General features: G+C 41.6%; 1 protein-coding gene across 2 annotated transcripts in view; it reads right to left on the bottom strand.

Moving 5' to 3' along the window:
• The window catches only part of LOC117558024 (carbonic anhydrase-related protein 10-like), a 209,244-nt gene that overhangs the window by 31,530 nt on the left and 158,068 nt on the right, over positions 1 to 19,646 (bottom strand). For both annotated transcript variants that reach the window (XM_034233983.1, XM_034233984.1), the window contains 3 exons: positions 3,853 to 4,038; positions 1,644 to 1,739; positions 1,311 to 1,383 (listed from right to left, as the gene is read on the bottom strand). In XM_034233983.1, the coding sequence (XP_034089874.1) occupies positions 1,311 to 1,383; positions 1,644 to 1,739; positions 3,853 to 4,038 (355 nt within the window). The remainder of the gene's footprint in view (positions 1 to 1,310; positions 1,384 to 1,643; positions 1,740 to 3,852; positions 4,039 to 19,646) is intronic.

Raw genomic sequence — 19,646 nt, 5'->3', positions numbered from 1 at the left:
ATCGTCCGGTGATCTAACCGCCTTCTGGAAAAGCTTCACAAGTACGTCGGTACGCAAATGCGCTTTGTGACACAAGTGACGGTATGCATTTCAGATTACGCACATAACCTGTTTACCAGTTATGTGCACCCCTGTACTACAGCAAAAGTATTCTCCGTCGGGACTTCCTGCAACAACACCATGCCGTTATCTTGATTCTGATTGGCCAGAAGACATTATCAAAGATGTTCTATTGAGAAGACGATCACTACGTGACAAAAGTTTTCAAAACCGTTTCTGAGCTCGTGAAGTGTCTACGGGAGGGCGGGGGGAGCCTCGCTGCGGGGCAACTGTGGACCTCTGTCGCCTGTCAGCGCAACTTACATGATGCCATTAAAACAAATTAAGGGCGGTGCCGGCCGTCAGCGAACCGAGCCGGCCGTCAACGGCCCGCTGACGACCGGCCGTTCTGTGATTCTCCAGAACACACAGATGGCCAGTCCGCTATGTATTCCACCGAGTCACCGCAGCGCAGATGGATCCGGTGGAATACAGGGTCTACCGCATTTAGGAACCGTTAAGCAGAACCAAAATTGTGTATTTTGTATGGGTACCCGGTACCCGGCATTTTCTTATCGGTTCTCATCTGGAACCGAGTTTCGGTTCCCAACCCTAGTGATGACACACAGTCCGTGCGGCTGACTACTTGGCACAAGTCATTACACTTGTATGATTAAAATATGGCCGTATCAAGCTTACTTCCAAATAATGAAAATTTTCAAAAATGCCATATCTCCTCTGAAATCATTTAAGTAATTCCTGCTTCACTCCCACTCCAATAATGCCTAAACTATAATTTACCCATGTCCTAACTCTCTACAAAACGTTGCTATCATTCAAATGTGTTAACAACCCTTCTCAGACTGTGCAAACAAACAAGCATTATGGAATGAAAACATATCCTCCTTTTAGACAGCAGGTTTTATGGCATAGAAGATAGTACACTGGTCTACAGCCATAACAGTGTGTGTGTGTGTGTGTGTGTGTGTGTGTGTGTGTGTGTGTGTGTGTGTGTGTGTGTGTGTGTGTGTGTGTGTGTGTGTGTGTGTGTGTGTGACGAGACATTGTGTGCGTTTTCAAATTCCCACAGCCAATATAGTGCTGAAGCACCCCCCAGGATAGCCATAGCACCCCCAAGAGAAATTCATAATTTGAAAAAGGATTTATTCGAAAATAATATGCTACAGTACAAGTAGCCTACTTCTGGGTCTCTGTGTTTCATTCAAGCTCTGCTCTGTGTGTGTGTGTGTGGAAGAGCGTGTGTGTCTTACGTTTATAGTTGATTCTGGTGATGGTGTCTCTGTTGAGCATGCGGTTGAGGAAGGCGTTGGGGATTTCAGAGAGCTAAGAGATGACGAAGGGAGAGGGCGATCAAATATTAATCACAGACAGTTCAGCACACACACATGCACACACGCACACATGCAAAAATGCAGCTAAACACATGTAGCAAGTTAACTTTTTTGTTTACTGTGCTGCAATTCTTGTATAAGTGGATAATACATTATTTATCCTCAATTGTGAGAATATGTATGAATCAAACCATCCAATTAACTCTTACAAATGTATTGTGTTTCAATGTACTCCCAGAAGTCCACACTGACCTTTATGAAGATGGAGACCACAGCGATACCATGGGGGCTCTTAGCTGCCTCCGTGTAGTTGGTATACAGATCCTGGTTATAATGGATCAGCTGGACCTGAAACATAGATACAATGAAAGAAAGCATTACAAGCCCGATTTAAGTTAGTTACTCTAACCCTAACTCTTAGCCTAAACCTGAAGCAGGACTGCAACTAATTCCCATTTTCCAGTCCGACTTCGGTTTGGATTTATCTATAAATGCTATTAATTTCGGAAATTGTCCACGATGACATCCCAAAGCTTCAAGGTGAGCTGTGTAAGCCAAAGAAATGAACGGATAACATGACAGGTCATATTACGTCCTTGATAATAAGAAATATGATTACAATCCATGTAAAGCTAGTTTTAAAACCTTCTACTAAGAAGCTTTATTAAACGCCAGCGAAAGACACATCTTTTTAGATTAGCTATTTATTAGCACCCCGACACACACTTTAAATGTTGTTTTAATCTTTATTATTTACCTACTTTTATATTGTTTTATTTATTTTATGGTCTTTAAAGGGTTTTATCTTATATTATTTATATTATAACAGTTTCAATAGCATTATTTATTTTTACGTTGGATTTTTTATATTTGAACCTTTATTACAATTATTATAAGGACAGAGGGTGTCGTTTTTCTCATACTGATATTCTGAACAATCTGTGTTGTTGTATTTGCTGTAAAGTGTCTCTACTGTAGGCTAATTTTATTATATGTACAGCACTTTGGCTCGACCAAAAATCGTTTATAAATGTGCTATATAAATAAAACTTGATTTGATTTGATGATGACGTTTTTATTACTATAATCCTTTTATTTTGATTTCTGTTGTACCTATATGTTCACTTTATTTAATAGGGTTTTATATTGTTGCATCTATTCACTTCTCTTGTGTCTTATCTTTCCGAGATAAATTATTTTTTTTTTTTATTTTATTGTATTTTGTTTTTATTATCATACCTTTTACCTCCTTGTGTCTCTTAAGCTGAAATGTTATATTTTGCTGCATGTATCTGTAAAGGTCTTAACATCTGATCCGAGGGGAATTTCTTGTTGTTTATTATTTTTAACTTGTGATGTGTCACCATTTTGTAAAGCACTTTGAGCTGCACGAACTGTATGAAAAGTGCTATATAAATAAAGCTTTATTATTAGTACTATTATTAAGCTTAAATGCAATTAACAGAAGTAAAAAGCATAAAGATCTTCCTATCAGAGCGTGTTTGGATGAGACTAGGAAGCCTTGACTCATCCCATTGTGTGACCCACTGTGTGTGTGACTCAAAGGATGGTTGCCTCAGTGACACATGGTGTATGAGCTCCCTGACACACTGACACTAGTGACATTCAGTACCCTGTATGTGAGCTGAAGGTTGCTACTTCTTTCACATGCGCGTGAATGGTAAATACCCCACTGGTTGCACGAGTAGCTACGAATGTCTTTGAGTCTTGACCTGGCTTGGGGCGTACGGGAATTAGGATAAAAAAAAAAAAATGGTATCCCTCTACAGTTACATTAAAAACAATCGGATTACTGGTACAGGGAATTACTAGCATGTTCGGCAGGATAAGTTCTGCATACTAAAACAACTTTTATGACTTTAAAAGAGTAAATGCGCTCAGCGGGATTAAAAAGCTAACATTATAACTACAAACAGACTATATAACGGTCACTTGACATCATGTCACCACTGCTGAGCTATCGGCGGCTAATGTGTCGGCGTGATGACGTTTAGTAGTCTCATTTAGTCACTGCCCTTTTATGAAACATAGAATCTTCAGACATTCAACGATGGGGTGTGTACTGACCTTTACGGATTTACTATATTTTATTTCGTAGATAAAAATCGTATTTCTGGAATCCAACCCATTAAAAAAATAAACGTTAACTTCAATGTAAGTGAACAGGAAGTGCTAAATGTGAACCAGGTTTCTGGACTCATTCCTGCACAACCTTTGTAAAAATTGTTTGAAGCTCAAATGTTCCTAGTGGAATCCCTAGACACCAAACTTTATGTGTAGTCCCCCAACATGGAAATGAAATCAACCCCCTTATTTTGCCTATACATACATTTTTATATGCCTTTTTTTCTCGTACCATTGGAGCCCCTTCCCCTCTAGCCTCCCTTCCACGTGTGTAAATCAGTGTAAATGTGTAACCTATCAATATTTTCTTTCTTACCTCTCCTGGAAAACCCTGTCCGTTGAGAAGATGCTCTGAACCCTGGGAGTCCTCGCTCCCAAAATGGAGGCGGACCTCCTCCAGCCTGTAGCTGTAACCCAGTGGGCCCCCGGAGATGTTCACCAGGTGGGCTTTGTCTGGCCGTAATGACACATGCTTCCCAGTGTTGTACATGGTTCCTCCCATCTACAAGTAAAACAGACGAAAGGGAGGGGTGAGCCTCAATGATATTATGGTTGTTATTGACAACTACTCTAATACCCCAGCAACTTATGACATGTGTCTTATATTTAGTGTCTGGTCTGACTTCATGGAAATAAAGGTATTGTATCAAAGCCCAAACAGTGAACCAGGCGTATAAGCGAAGGTTAATGGTGGCCAAACAGTGGTACTAACACTTATGTGTCAGTATGTGAAGTCATTGGGCCAAAAAAGACTTTCCCATTGACATGCTTTATGGGCCCCATCAATGCAGAAGTCCTCTCTGAATGATCAAAGTATTCCTTAATGGAAAACATGATATCAAGTGGTGACAATAGGTTTTACTTTGTTGCTTCAGTATACATGTTTGGTTGTCCCCTGACTTATCTTCTCTTGCCATCATCTGGTCAAAATCTTATTATCTTAGTTTGATGACTTAATATCTGAAAAACCTATACTTGTTCAACCATCCGAAACAAAAAAGATAAAGACGGTTAAATATGACCTAATAAACATCAGCGTGTTAGGATTTTCGTTGTGAACATGCTAATTTTCAAATCATATCAAATCAAATCACCTTTTATTTGTAGAGCACATTTAAAAACGATTTTGGTCGCACCAAAGTGCTGTACATGTAATTTAAACACATTACATCACAATAAAAGACAATAAATCAATCAATCAATTTTAGCATTTGGATCCTAGCAGAGCTGCTAGCATGGCAAAGCCTTGTTTACAACCATAATTAATGTCATAGTCAGAAAAAACTTCATGTCATGACTCAAGAAATGTCGGTCAAAGTTTCCTTTTTATTGCAACAGCACTGGAGGTACACTCTGACAATATTTTGGTGAATTACCATGTGGATATGACACTATCCCCCTAAGTATTGTAATGAGCCCCATTTTCTATTTTTAACATGGGTAATCCCATTGCCTCGGGCCTTAGCAGTATCATGGCCCACTTACAGTATAGAAATATATCAGTTTATGTGGAAAAGCATGAATAATAGCGTTTTTTAACCTCTTTTTTCATACTTCCTATGTCAGTGAGCCGAAGGTCTCAGCCTAATAATAAGACAGCTATGCTTTACTGCGGGATATCTGTTATTATGCTAAGTTATAAAAAGGAGCATGAGAAAGAGGTCATGTATATTACAGGTAGGACAGAAGAACTGCAGAGTGCTGGCTAGGTTGGTAGTGCTTTTACGTGTTTGTTAATGTACTGTAGGCCCATACAATATGTTTCATTATTCAGTCTGATTAATATGTTATGTGCCTGTTAACCCAAGAAGAGTATTCTATGTCTTATGTATGCTATTTCATCTATCGCACAGTCATTAAGCCAACCAGCAAATGAAACAAACAAAGGAGAAGAAATCTGGGCACAGCACATTCGACTAGATATAATGTTAAGTAAAAATCAATAATTCAGAATCTGGGAGAATATGAAGCCTCAGGGAATTAAAAGCCTGGGAATTCACCCAAGTTATAGTATTCTCAGGTAGCAGGAAGTGACAAATAAAACCTTGATGCCATTTATGTTCTGCTTTATACAGAAAGTTCGAACCGTAGTAAGAGACAGATTTGCATTTGTTGACTAATATTCTACAAAAGCTAGTTTACCATTTCGATTAAGATTACAACTAAATCTAAATCAGGAACCATAATTACCACTGCATCCTTTCTTTACTATATTGGCATATTAGTGTTTTTATAAATCAAATCCGACAGTGCAACAACAAATGCAGCACTAAATATAATTAATTATAGTAGGTTTCTGTCTTCATTAAATCACAGTACCAAAGTAATGCATAATTGCACAGGTGCCGAAGTACCTATTTGTAATATATTTGAATTTCTGATTATGTCTGGAGATAAATAACCCTTTCCTGCTTATTAAATCCAAATTAATTCATCCTTAAATCAGATCAAGGATTGAAAACACTATTTTAGGAGACTACATATGGTACTGCAGATTTTCTCTAGTGGAGTGAATGTATCTGCAGAGGAATGACTTGTTTATGCGTCTTCTTCTATTGCCCTTTCCCTTTGCCTTGCTTTGACGTACAGAACTTATTCCTCTATATTTACAAATAAAGTAATTCTCTATGTGTGAATTAAAACAGCTCTTCCTGTTGCTCACACAGTATGGCCACGGAATGTTTGTCAGCTCCTCACAACGCCCCTGGCAACGCATAAACCATTTATGCTCTTTACCCGCATGCCAACCATATTCATCATGCATATTATATGACACGCGCTGCATTCACATATTCATTACAGCTGTTTGTATATAATAAATGAGGAGAAAGCACCAAGCCTCGGTTTAATTGTGGTTTGCCACTGCTGGGGTAGTATGCAATTAAATCATTACTCGACAGACTGGAATCTATTCACGGCATAATCCTAGCACAATATTATTTTAAAAGAGGCTGAGGATTTAGAGCCTAAAAATGACTGAATGGATTTCGCTCTTCTACGTCACCTTCTATGTTAAAATAAAGAATTTTCATCTGGACGGTGACCTGCTTACATGAGGCAGCTGCTACAGGAATACACTTCCTGCTGATGTAGAAAACAGAATTGAAATGTTACATTATGTTGACTTGCATCTGTCAGCTGAGAACAAGAACTTCCTGGAGCCTACTGTATATATGGATCCAAATGTATTTCGTTTTTGGCATTACAAAGGCTTAGTCCCTAAAGCATGTAAAACTGCTAAATCTGGTGGTAAATTGTATCCATTAATCCATGCAGAAAAACATGTTTTAAATCTGCATATTGATGCCTTTTCTCAACAGCAAGTAATCAGGGGAGTGCAAACATTTGAAAGTCTGTCAATCTAAAATGGAGTTGGCTAATGTAGCTTATTAGCCGTGGGCCCCCATTTACTTTTATTAAACCTCTGCTAAAGTATAGCTGCTCAACAAGAAACTAAACTAAAAAAACAATCACAAGAACAGAAGCTGGTGGAGTATTTATCCCATTACAGAGGAAAAAGAAACAATTGGGATTATCTTTTGTCTTATTCACAACAAAAGCATGTCCCAGCTACAGTAGCCTGTGAGCAGCTAGCTTTTTAGCAGTTAACTAGCCAGCTACAACAGTTCAACATCTAGCCGGTGGTGGAGGAACTATTCGCATCCTTTAAGCCGCGTCACACTGTCCTGAAATGGACACCAGATGGACACACGATAAAGGAAATGTTCAAATTCGACTCTGATCGTAACAACATCGGGCCATTTATGGCCATCGTATGACTGCCGGTGGAGTTTCTCAGACTCCGGCAGCAACTTCGTGAGCGGTAGCAAAATCTTTGGCATGCCAAAAAATTGCCGAAAGGCCTTTTCGTGTTGAATTTGTGTGTCCATTTTGCCCTTCGTAAGGCCATCGTGAGGGCATCTTATCAAATCGTGTCATCTTCGTCTTTACTTCGTGTGATCATCGGGCATTTTTTCGCCTCACGGAGACAATACGAAGGAAACAAGAAACTGCCCGATTGTCTTAGGAAGGCAACACGACTACGTGAAGCCCTCTCAATGCCGTCGTGTAGCCATCGTATTATAGTACGATGACAGCCGAATTTGAGTAGCTCAAGCGTTTCCCATGTGTCATGGTAACGTGGACATATAAAAGGCCAGCTTCAGAGCATCTTCCTCAGTCAGTCCTGAGCAACTCTACAGAGCAGAGGCGTGTGTAACTCCCAAAGCTTCAATCACAATTAATCACAATTCAGTTCCATCGTGTGGCCTTTGTGTGTCCTGTGGGTATAAACTACTATAACAATTCACATCTTCGTGTTGCCTTCGTGTGTGGTTCGGGTGCCATCGTGTGGCCTTCTGTAGGCATCGTACTTGCTTCGGCTGTTGCTTAGCTGTTGACCAAGTTCGGGGCCATCTTCGTGCAAAATTCACAATTCCATATTCGTGTGTCCATCTGGTGTAAATTTTGGGACAGTGTGACGCCAGCCTTACTGAAGTAAAAGTACCAATACAAACATTTTACAATAGTCAATACAAGTAAAAGCGCTGCATTAAAAATCATGACTATATCATGCTATATTTGAACAATATATTGTAGGGCCATACCTATATAAAGTATATAAATATAGTTTTTTTTCAAAATACCAAACAGATCCTGCATTTTAGCCATGGCTCATTTCGCTCTATTTGCTCTTTCCAGCGCTGTTTTTGCAGGGGGCTGATTCTGTGAACTGCAGCTGACCACGCCCCCCTGCAGGAGAGGGGAGCGTGCTTTGAGATCAGCTGCTGGGCTGTCAGAAGAGGGGGAGAAAAATACATCTCCGCCCTCCGTGTTTTATTCTTATAGAAGTAAGAAGAGAAGTAATGGGGCAGAAACCCTCCTTTTTACGCAGCGGTCCAGACATAGACATCAAACGGCGACACATATTCAGTTGCCAGTTACTTTGGCATTAGGGCAGGGATATCTAGATACTTTCCAAGGTTTGACGTAATGAATGATGCTACTTTTGAAGCAAGCAACGATGTTTTCAAATCTGTAATCAAAAAGCTCCTCCTGCCGTTGCTACGTTAGTTCAAACAGTAACGACGGACTATTTTTCTTAGCGGATGCATGTCAATTTAAATCAATACAACTATTTTTTAAATCAATAAAATAATTTTCTAAATCCATAAAAGCATCAGTCTGTATCAGATTCGTCATTGGGTATGGAGGAAAAGAGAGAGGGTTGAGTTTTCGGACACTTGGTGAGTTCCCTGGAACACCGGGGACACATATTCATGTATAAAAGACGTACTAAAGTGCATTTTGCAGGATAGGTCCCCTTTAAGTAATAGTGCAGTATTATCAACGCAGCATAGTTAAAGTATCAAAATGAAAAGTACTCCATGGCTTCCATATGTGATCATATACAAGTAGCATTTTACTGTTGCAGATAAAGTTCAGAGAAATTATTGATATTTAAGGGATGCATTATTTTAAAAGTTTAATTCACTGAAATTATAAAAGTACCTCAAGCTTTAGATAATTGTAGTGGAGTAAAAATGCATTCTTTCATTTAAATTAAAAGGAGTAAAAGTAAAAATGAACATTAAATGGAAGCTCTTTGGCAAGACACTTAACCCCACATTTAGGCTACAGTATTGAATGTACGTAAGTCACTTTGGATAAAAGTTATATACTTAGTTACTTTCCATTACCTTCAACAAGTCTCTGCAATAAAAAAATTGCCAAATGTGTAGCTTTCTTTTGCTCTTCTACTTTGTGGTGTAAATTTAAAATAAAAAATGTGTTTCTGTATAAAAGCTGTTCATCCGTAAATCTACACTATATTATGACAGGGCTGGGCCACTTGTGAATTTGTTGTGTGCCATTGGTGAAAATTAAAAATGTATAATGATAATTTGAGCAAGTTCTCTCATAAATCTGGTACAAAATGTCTTGTGAGCACACATTTAATTGAAGTTTTCTCACATAAGGAGAAATAGCAAGAAGCCCTCAAAACGTCCAAATCTTAGGACATGCGGAACATAATTCAGCCTTCAGAGCAAGCAGCTTCAGCTGGGACAAATCAGTGACAGCCGAATAAAAAACCTATTTTCTGTGTGAATTTTTCTTTTAAACTCATCTCTAAAACATAGGTATGAGCTGGAGTGGATGAGCAGCTGCAGCTACAGATGAGCAGCACATGAGCGAAAGTCTCAAAGGATTTCCACGTATTTTTACAAAACTGCTTGATATGACGGGTTTGTTTTTACGGCAGGTGGGCTTTAGCGATTGCATGTGGGAGCTTCCTGCAATGGGTTGCGGAAAACAAATCAAACATACTCCAAGTAATTGAGTACAAACAGGTTAAAGTTGTTTGATGTGTGGTGTTAGAAAACCAAACCAGCGTGAGGGAAATCTTTAAAGCCTTCTTCTGTTTCTGCCAAGCGTGTGATGAAATCTGAAGTATGGAGACAGACGCTGAGGGACCAGAGGGTCGATATGGAGAAGTTCTACTGCCTTGTGCAATAGGCTTTAGCAACACTGTGCCTGCAGCTTGTCCAAAACGCAGCTGCACGTCTTCTGACTGACCACAAAAAGTGTGACCACATCACCCCAATTCTGGCCTCACTATACTGCAGTGGCGGATTTAGGATTGTAGGAGATCCGGGGCTTAGCCCAGGAGTTGTTGGGGGGGTGGGGGTAAAGTGCTATTTTAGGGGGGGTGGACCGAACATCCTTTAGGGGGGTAATAGTACCTTAAAGCGGACAAAAGGCACTGGAGAACACTTATTCATTAACATCCTTCAATGAAGCAAACTAATGCCTTGCTTAACTCACTCAAATACAGTCGTTTACTTATTTCGGTGAAACGAATATGCGTAGAGTTTTAAAGGATGCGGATAGTCTCACCTTGATTCTGACGCATTGCTTATCGTTTTATAGATCTATTCTCATCCACCATCTTTGTTTGTGACGTAAAGAGTGTAAGAGTCACGTTTCTGAATCGGACACTCTGAGTGGATGCAGTCACAGCCAATCGGAGTCTGATTCAGAGGGTTGCCTGTCAGTTCCGTTGCTATGGTTCCGTTGTTATGTGTACTGAAACGAGAGCCGGTATAATTCCACGCGCGAAAACAAAATAAAAATTGGAATACGTTATTTTAGTGTCTTAAAAGTAGACTGAGGTATGAAGGGTTAACGTTACATCTTAGGATAACTTTTAGTCATGTTCTGTATACATACTAACATAAGGGTATACTTAGTGTGGTTACTCCATGTTTACTAGCTATAACATTAACGTTACATCACTCTTTTTCACTTCTTACTCAGTCAGCCAGAGTGCAGATATCAACATTAGATTCACACACCTGAAACATCATCCATTTCTTCACTGCTGGTGATGACATTGTTGTCAGCTGCTGATACAGCTGCTGCTGCAGCTTGTGGCGCCTGCTTCGATGAAAATAACTTTCTAATATCCATAACTTTATAGGCTATTAGCTTAAAACTTGTGGCACTAGGAAGGATCACTTCTTCTTCAGGGCAGGGAAGGCTACGCAGTACGCAGGCTAATGTCCCGCAGCGGCTGCCTCTCTGGTGGACTCCGGTACTGCCATGGGCGTAAGAAGGGTGGGACAATTTGACGTGCTCCATATATGCATATTTTACAAATCACTCCACTTTTAAACTGTATTTTTGTTTTACTGTCCTATAGTATGAGTTGGAATTATTTCATACCTGTTATTCTCTTGTTTTTTTATAATGATCATATAAAACGTGTGCCTTGGAAATACTTGTTTACATGAGATAACTTAGACTAAAGTCAATGATCTAAACACTCAAGAGTCCTTTACCTCCCTGAGCTAACGTCATAAGATTTGTCTGACAGGAGAGAGCTCTCCTCCTCCTTGTTGTAGAAACAACTCCTTATGTACGTTAGCGCTCTCTCGTTCGCTCGCTCACACAAAATGTGCTCGTCGTGTCACACACACACAGCCAAGCTATGACACACAAAGACCCAGAATAACTTTGAATGCTGTATCCTATTATTTTCGATGGCTTTATTGTATGATATGACGGATGAACAGATTGCCACTGGTCTTACAACTAAAGACACAGCTACGCAAAAAATGCAGCATGTATAAGGTTCATGTGTGCGGAGAGAATCTGCCTTGGTACAAAGTAGCAGTGAAAACATGGTACGGAGTTTCATTGATTTGGGCATTCTTTCAATAAGCCAGTGGAATGGATTTGATAATGAAGCACTGACACAGCGCTCTACAAAGAGCGGCGAGTGGATAGACCGATGCACGGACTTTCCACATGGTAAAAGTGGGGGGGTCTAAACTAATCATTTTAAAAGGTGGGGGGGACTTGTCCCACCCTCATATAATGGCTGTGACGCCCATGTACTGCACATTACTCACGAGATGTTTTCAACACTTTTTTTTAAGTGAAACATCCGGGGCTTGAGCCCAAGTAGCCACCCCCTAGCGCCGCCACTGCTACACTGGCTTCCAATTCGGTTCCGAATTGATTTTTAAAATAATTGTATTTGTTTTTAAAGCACTAAATGGGCTGGTTCCTGCCTATATACTGTAGCTGAACCCCTCCAGTGCTACACCCCAGCCAGAGCTTTAAGGTCGGCTGATCAGCTGCTGTTGATAGTGCCTAAGACCAGGCTCAAAACCAGAGGTCACCGAGCCTTCGCAGCAGCTGGCCCTAGGCTCTGGAACACTCTGCCCCTCCATGTGAGGTCGGCCCAGACCATAAGGGTTTTTAAATCTACTCTTAAGACACACTTCTTCTCCCTGGCCTTCTAGTCAGAGCGGAGCATGACACCTGACTATTCCGTCTTTTTTATCTGTTGTAATTTATTGTCTTTTATTGTGATTGTAGTAATGTGTTTTTATTACATGTACAGCACTTTGGCTCGACCACAAATTGCTTTTAAATGTGCTTTATAAATAAAACTTGATTTGATTTGACTGTGTTTTAATGATCTTTTTAAGATTATTTTTTTTTATTATTGGAGAGACGGAGCTGAAAGGGGAATGGCGCGTATAGGGTTAGAGTTAGCTACACACTGGCCCGGCAATACTGTGTTTTAGTATGGTCATGCCAATGATTGCTCTTTTAAGATAATGGAGGACACAATCATGAAACAGTAGAAAATTCAGCGGGAAATATTTGACGCAAATTAACAAAAATAGACGAACAGTTGGTGAAATAAGGAAGTGCAAAATTGAAAGGAAAGTGAAAATGGGAAAGGAAGACGAGGAATGACAGGACAAAAAAAAGCTAACAGAGAGAATGGAGTTGGGATTAATAATGTCAAAAATGGAAGTGAAGTAAAGGAGAGAAGTGATGGCTGAGTGGGTAAGGCGATGGATCTAATGAGGAGTTGGCTCAAACGCTGCTGCCAGAGTGAAAGGAGGAATGCTTTTCATATGGGACGGCTTTCCGTTTCACTCCCACTTCTTCATGGACATCCATGGGGAGGAAGTGTTCAGATCCTTTACCTAAGTCAAATTAGAAATACTATGGTCTTAAATTCTCCATTACACAGTAAAAGTACAAAAGTACAAGTACACTTATTCTGCTCAATGGCCCATTTCCCAATAATATATGGTACAGGAGAATTGTTATCAGCCAAATATACTTAAAGTATCAAAAGTAAAAGTACTTTTATTATTCTGGTTATTATATTGTCCTGTTTCATCCCTAACAAACATATGTAAATGTCACAAGTTAGACACATTTATTGTTGTTTGTTTGGTTCATCTTAACTCTCCTGTCTTTTCAGATCCCGCCTTCCTCCTGGCTCTTGCAATCAGCTCACTTCCCTCACCTGGTCTCCCCAGCCCTTCCCCTCACCTGTTACTCATTCCCTCATTACTCCACAGTAGTTATACCACCTCTCTATCACTTGTCCTTTGCCAGATTGTCTTGTCTTTTCTGCCAAGCTCTCCAGTGTTTGTTATTCTCTAGCCTAGATTATTGTCCTGCTGGTTTTGACCCCTGCCTGCCTGTATTCGGATCTCGAGTTCCTGCCTGCCCCCTGTTTGGATTTGTTTGCCTGTCTGATGGATCGCCTGGTTCTGAGCCCTGTTCTGCCTGCCCCTTTTCGGATTTGTTTGCCTTACTGCTGGATTTCCTGGTTTTGACCCTGCCTGTCCCTGACCTGAATAAACTGAACATTGCTAAACACTGGTTGTATCTGTGTCGTGCTATTGGGTTCTGATCTGTACCTGTGATCGTGACAGTAAAAGCATTTCAGCATTAGCATTTAATGTTGTAGTTTGTCAATGAAGCCGATTATAGAGACTTCAGAAAATACTGTTTAGTATTTAAGTAATGCATCATATCATATAAGAATGTGTAAAAAGTATATAAACCCTAATGAGTATAATAATTGTAGTATATATCCTTTTTGAACATTAAAGCATGTAAACATGTCACAGTAGAGGCACTAAATACTAATACAGTATGAACATTACAATTAGCATATGAAAGCCCCTATAAGTATGGTACTTGAGTTAATGAGTACTTGAGTACTTAGTTACTTTCCACCGGTAAGAATATCTTACTGGGGCAATGTGCTGTTATAGGTTGAAAGTGAAACTTGCCATTTGAAAATCAGAACAATAAAGCATTAATGAAATTAATTTCTTCTTTGTCTGTGTATAGAAGCCGAAGAAGGTTATATAATAAAGATTTTAATTATACATCATTATACTCCTAACACTAGGTCTAATTAGCTCTACACTGCAATTTGAATATCTGTCCATACATTTTCCGTGGGTGCAGCATCGAGGGGGCTTGTATTGTATAATGACAATCAGAAAACCTTGAATTCTTGCAGCGTATAATAACAATGGTTCTTTAGTGCATGTAGAGTGGTGCAGTAGAGTGGAATGAGTCCTAAACCAAGAAATGGGTTAGCATTTTAGCACTTGAGGTTCCCTAGTCTTGAAGTCAATGTTTTTTTTTAATGTTAGATTTCTGAAATAACGTGAAGTCATGACTGTGATGCAATTTGTTCATAGCGTAATCTTGGCTTTTTACTTCAATATAATAAACGTGGGTTTAATATGTGGAGATTATCTTGCTGAACAAAACATGTAATTAATTAGATTCAACCTCATCAACTGATCATTAGCCACCTTTAGCTTAGTGGTGGAATCATTTGTAGCATTGCGCTAGCCATTTCCTTCCAGAAATACATTTTGGGTGTCAACTATTAAAAAAGTGATGTAAATATGTGACCCGCTCTATCGAAATCAGTCGGAAGTCGCAACGGCTCATTTCAAAATAAACGTGGATTTGCATAAAACATTTTTTTTTCGGGGTTCGGGTGTTGTGTTTGATTTTAAACAAACAAAGTCTTGGCTTTCAGAATATGAAACTTTTATTTCCAAAATCACACGATAAATATATTTTTGAAGCTTGTAAAGGGAAGATGACAGGCACCTCTCACTCGCAATCTGCTCTTCCTAGTATTTTGATAATTTGCTCCGCTAATAATCAATCAGATCGATGAATCCAGAGAAGAGAAAACTTTAAAGGCCTTTTTCTCAAAATGATGACTTGGTGACAGTCATTATATAATGTGACATATTTCGCTTAATATTTGTACAAAAACAATCCTGATATCATTAGAAAGCTATGAGTCTCCTCTTTCCAGCAGTGTATACAACTCAAAATGTGTCTTTGGGTCAATGCGACTGATTTCGATAGAGCAGAGGCCTGTACTACGAAGCAGGATTTTCGCTTAGCCGGCTAACTTCAGGGAAAACTCGGGGTTTCCGGTCCTACGACGCTGGTTCTCTTTTTAGCGGGCTAGATCTCCATGGTATGCTGTGCGGCTAACCTGGGGGGTATACTACGAATCTAGTTCAACATATCCTGGATATGTTTTGAGTTATCCGGTTGGTCTAATCCAAAACGAAGCCGCTCTCGCTAAACTGTCCTACAACGCTGGCTATCAACTCGTTCGCTCAAGCCAGCCGTGTCCTATCTAGTTAGGTGCATGAAAGGGGTGGTATCTGGAGCATTCGACCAATCACAAACATGGAGAAGCGTACTGACAGCGCAGCGTCATACTTCCTGAATGAAAAGTGAAATGAAATTATAATATTAGTCAAATATGAAGAAGTCTTTAAACATCCATGACTTAAACACTTTATCCAGGATCAAAGCCACAGAGCTGCACCTGCAAGGTGAACAGCTGGTAACAGAACAAGTGTTTGAATGCGTACATTAACAGGTTTATGATATCACTGCCCCGTCTAAGGCACCATCTGACTTTCATTACATTTGACTCGAGTGTTTCGTCAACTTAATGTGTTGCTTAAAATAATATGCATACAGTAGCCTATGTGACACTGTGAGTGTTGCACGGCCAGATACGGCTCAGCTGACTCAGATAAGGAAATATATGATACATTATGATGTGATATGAATGATAATGGGACATATCGACGTCTGCACTCACAGTGCCGCGGACTGTAGGCTACGTAATGTTACTTTGATCCGGTTACTTATGTTGTGGCAGATATTTAATTAAGCTTTCTTAACATAATAGTATACTAGTTATAATAGTCAGATTGCTCTGAAGATGGGAGGTGATGTTCAATTAATTTTCACACAGTCGGTGATTTTGGCCGGCCGTCTTTCCTGCAACGGCAGTTTAAACTGTATTTCCTCCGCACACTGAGCTCTGATTGGTCAGCAGGCGTGGTGCTTTTGCTGAGTTGATCTCTTATCCTGGAACCTATCCTGCTTCGGAGCACAGACTAGGTTCCAGGATAAGTCACCATGGAGATCTAGCCCGCTAAAAAGTGAACCAGCTTTGTAGGACCGGAAACCCCGAATTTTCCCTGAAGTTAGCCGGCTAAGCGAAAATCCTGCTTCGTAGTATACCCCCCTGGTCGGGAACATGTTAGGTTGCAGGCTAAGAGCTTAACTCAGTGAAAGCACTGCCTGCTGACCAATCAGAGCTCAGTGTGCGGAGTTTAAAGCGATCAAGTCATATTACAGGAGAAAGGAAATACAGAAAAGCTGCCGTTGCAGGAAAGACGGCCGGCAAAAATCACCGACTGTGTGAACGTGAACATTAATAGAATATCAGCTCCATCTTCAAAACAATCTGACTATTATAACATTAGCGTTAAGAAAGCTTACTTAAATATCTGCCACAACATCAGTAACCGGATCAAAGTAACAGTACAGTCCGCGGCATATCACTTCATAATGTATTTATGTATCATATATTTCCTTATCTGAGTCAGCTGAGCCGTATCTGACCGTGCAACACTCACAGTGTCACATACTGTATGCAGAAGTATTATTTTAAGCAACACATTAAGTTGACGAAGCACTCGAGACAAATGTAATTAAAGTCAGATCCACTCGTGTCTTGGACGGGGCAGTGATATCATAAACCTGTTAATGTACACATTCAAACACTTTTTCTTTTACCAGCTGTATTCACCTTGCAGGTGCAGCTATGTGGCTTTGATCCTGGATAAAGTGTTTAAGTCATGGATGTTTAAAGTTTAACTTCTTCATATGTCTAATATTAAAGTTCACTTTTCATTCAGGAAGTATGACGCGCTGCGCTGTCGAGGTGGCGTCGCTTACGTCTCTCTTACGTCGAGGCGTGCAGGAAACTAAACTCTCCTCCCCTGAACATGGGTCGATTGTCATGCCTGCCTACAAGCAGTAGTGCTTATAAACACACTTTATAAAGTCAGGCAACACTAACCAGGCTTCGTGTGATTCTGTTTATTTGTACCTTACTTTGACCATCCGTTCACTGTTATTGATCATTGTGGAGAGAGGCAGACGTTTTGTTTTGTATTATAGCAGCTATCGGATGAAATCAATACATGGGCTGCACAGGTTGTCGTGTCCGACTATCACAAGTAGAATCATAATAAAAATACGCCGGTAAAATGTGCCTGTAGAAAACGGTTTATGCCACAATAGGATAGCAATAGCAAGTAGTCAGTTTAGCTTCGGTTGCTATGCTAACATCACCCATTTTATACCAGAGAAACTTTCATAACAGCGTTGTGATACCAAACAGCGTCAATTCAGACTGACACACATTCACTTAGGCTAAGGGGAACTGGGGATATGTATCAGCTGCTTGTGTGAGTCGGACAGTGAATACTTTAGAGCGGCCGCAGCAGTGTGAGCTAACCGGGAGCTAACGGGAGAATAAACTCCCGTGGAAGAGCAGCCAACACTGCAGCGGTCGGTAAATGCTGCAGAAACACATTAATAAACAATGAACCACGGCACTCTGGAGCAAAGTATAAGGTTGGAGAAGTCGTTCTATTTCGTATATGGCTTCGCTATTGGGTTTACCCTTCTGCGCCCCCGCGCAGTACTGAAAACACTTGTAGTCCACGCCCACCCGCTAGGTGGGCCCCACCCTCGGGCCTCCTTCCGGTATAAATAGGGAGGTTGCCCGGCGATCTGCTCCCTCTTTTCTTCAGCAACCAGCAGTTTACTGAAGCACGAGAAAAGCAACATCATGAGCAATAAAGAGTGTGTCCGTATGTGCCCTTCGTGCAATACGGGCTACATTATGAGCTACGTTTTGCATCCGATATGCGCAGCCTGTCTGGGGCCAGAGCACGCGGACGCGGCTCTCAGCCAGCAGGTCGCATGTCCTCACTGTGTGCGTCTTCCTTCATCCGACAGGAAGCGAAGGGCGGACGCTCTAGCTGCTGCGGGTGAGGAAGACGTCTGGGGTGGGCAGGAACCCATCCAGAACACACCACCGTGGCTCCAGAGGAGGCGGAGGATATCGCTAAGGCGGCCAGCACGGCGCTCTCGCTGTGCGCAGCCGTGGCGGTGTCCCAGGCGAGGATTAGCAGCCTGGATTACACAGATCCAGCGTCACCTCTGGTTACAGCAGGCAGCGGTCACAGAGCCAGCCAGGAAGGTTTTACTGGACGCTCCGATCAGCTCGGACGGGCTGTTCGGGCCCCAGTTCCTGGCCATGGTTGATTCCATGAAGGCGGTATCGGAGCAGGCGGAGGACATCCGCCAGCACGTCAGCTGGCTCCAGCCAGCGGTGAAGCAGCAGCGACACCAGCGGCAGCAGCAGCAGCCAACCCGGCCACAGCGGCAGACGGACAGACACCAGCAGCAACAGCAGCCGAGGCGTCAGAATCGTCCGTCAGCGGCGGCCGGGGCACCGGCCCACACCTCCAGGGCACCGTCCCGCACCTATACGGGCCCCCACCAGAGGGGGGTAAAAAGGGAGTGAGATACTCCCGTTCGGCGTCTGCTCCATGAGAGCCGCCGAGGAGACAGAGCGGCCTTGACGGTTTGGGAGGGAGTGTGAGGAAAATAAAAAGAAGCTTATTTTCCAACATGTTGGCTGAGTCATCAGTTTCAAATGTGTTTCACATATCCCCCACTCTGGGTAAACCAGCTGCCTATGACCTATCGGTTAATAGCCAGCAGGATTCGTTACAAAAGCCTGCGCATTTTAATCTATCGATTAATAAGCTGCGGAGCACAGTAACTACACCAGCTGCCTTCAATCTGGTGATTAGTAGGCAGCATGGTTCGCTGCAGGGTTCTGGTGGTTATAACTTTCGGTTATTAAACCACAGACCTCGCGGCATTCCTCTATCCGAGATACGCCACCTACACACGGTGACAATAAGACCATGAGCGCCGTGGTAACGCCTCATGTGGTTATCACTGCACACACCTCCACCCATCCTCTGAGCGTGTATGCGCATCATGATGAGAGGCGGAGTGAATGCAACGTGTGGAGGCCTCCTCACAGCCTTTTCGCTAGGCCCACCTTGGGTTGCCTCACAGGGCCTCCGCCCCCCCACCAGGAGAGGGGGGGTAAAAAGGGAGTGAGGTACTCCCGTTCGGCGTCTGCTCCATGAGAGCCGCCGAGGAAGCAGAGCGGCCTTGACGGTTGGGGAGGCAGTGTGAGGAAAATAAAAGAAGATTATTTCCCAACATGTTGGCTGAGTCATCAGTTTCAAATGTGTTTCACATATCCCCCACTCTGGCCGGTGAGCCAGCTGCCATGACCTATCGGTTAATAGCCAGCCGGGTTCGGTACAAAAGCCTGCGCTA

This window comes from Gymnodraco acuticeps, unplaced genomic scaffold (assembly GCF_902827175.1).
Source record: "Gymnodraco acuticeps unplaced genomic scaffold, fGymAcu1.1, whole genome shotgun sequence".
Classification (NCBI taxonomy): domain Eukaryota; kingdom Metazoa; phylum Chordata; class Actinopteri; order Perciformes; family Bathydraconidae; genus Gymnodraco; species Gymnodraco acuticeps.
The sequence above is the reverse complement of the archived record's forward strand: the minus strand, read 5'-3'. Positions and strand labels throughout refer to the sequence as shown.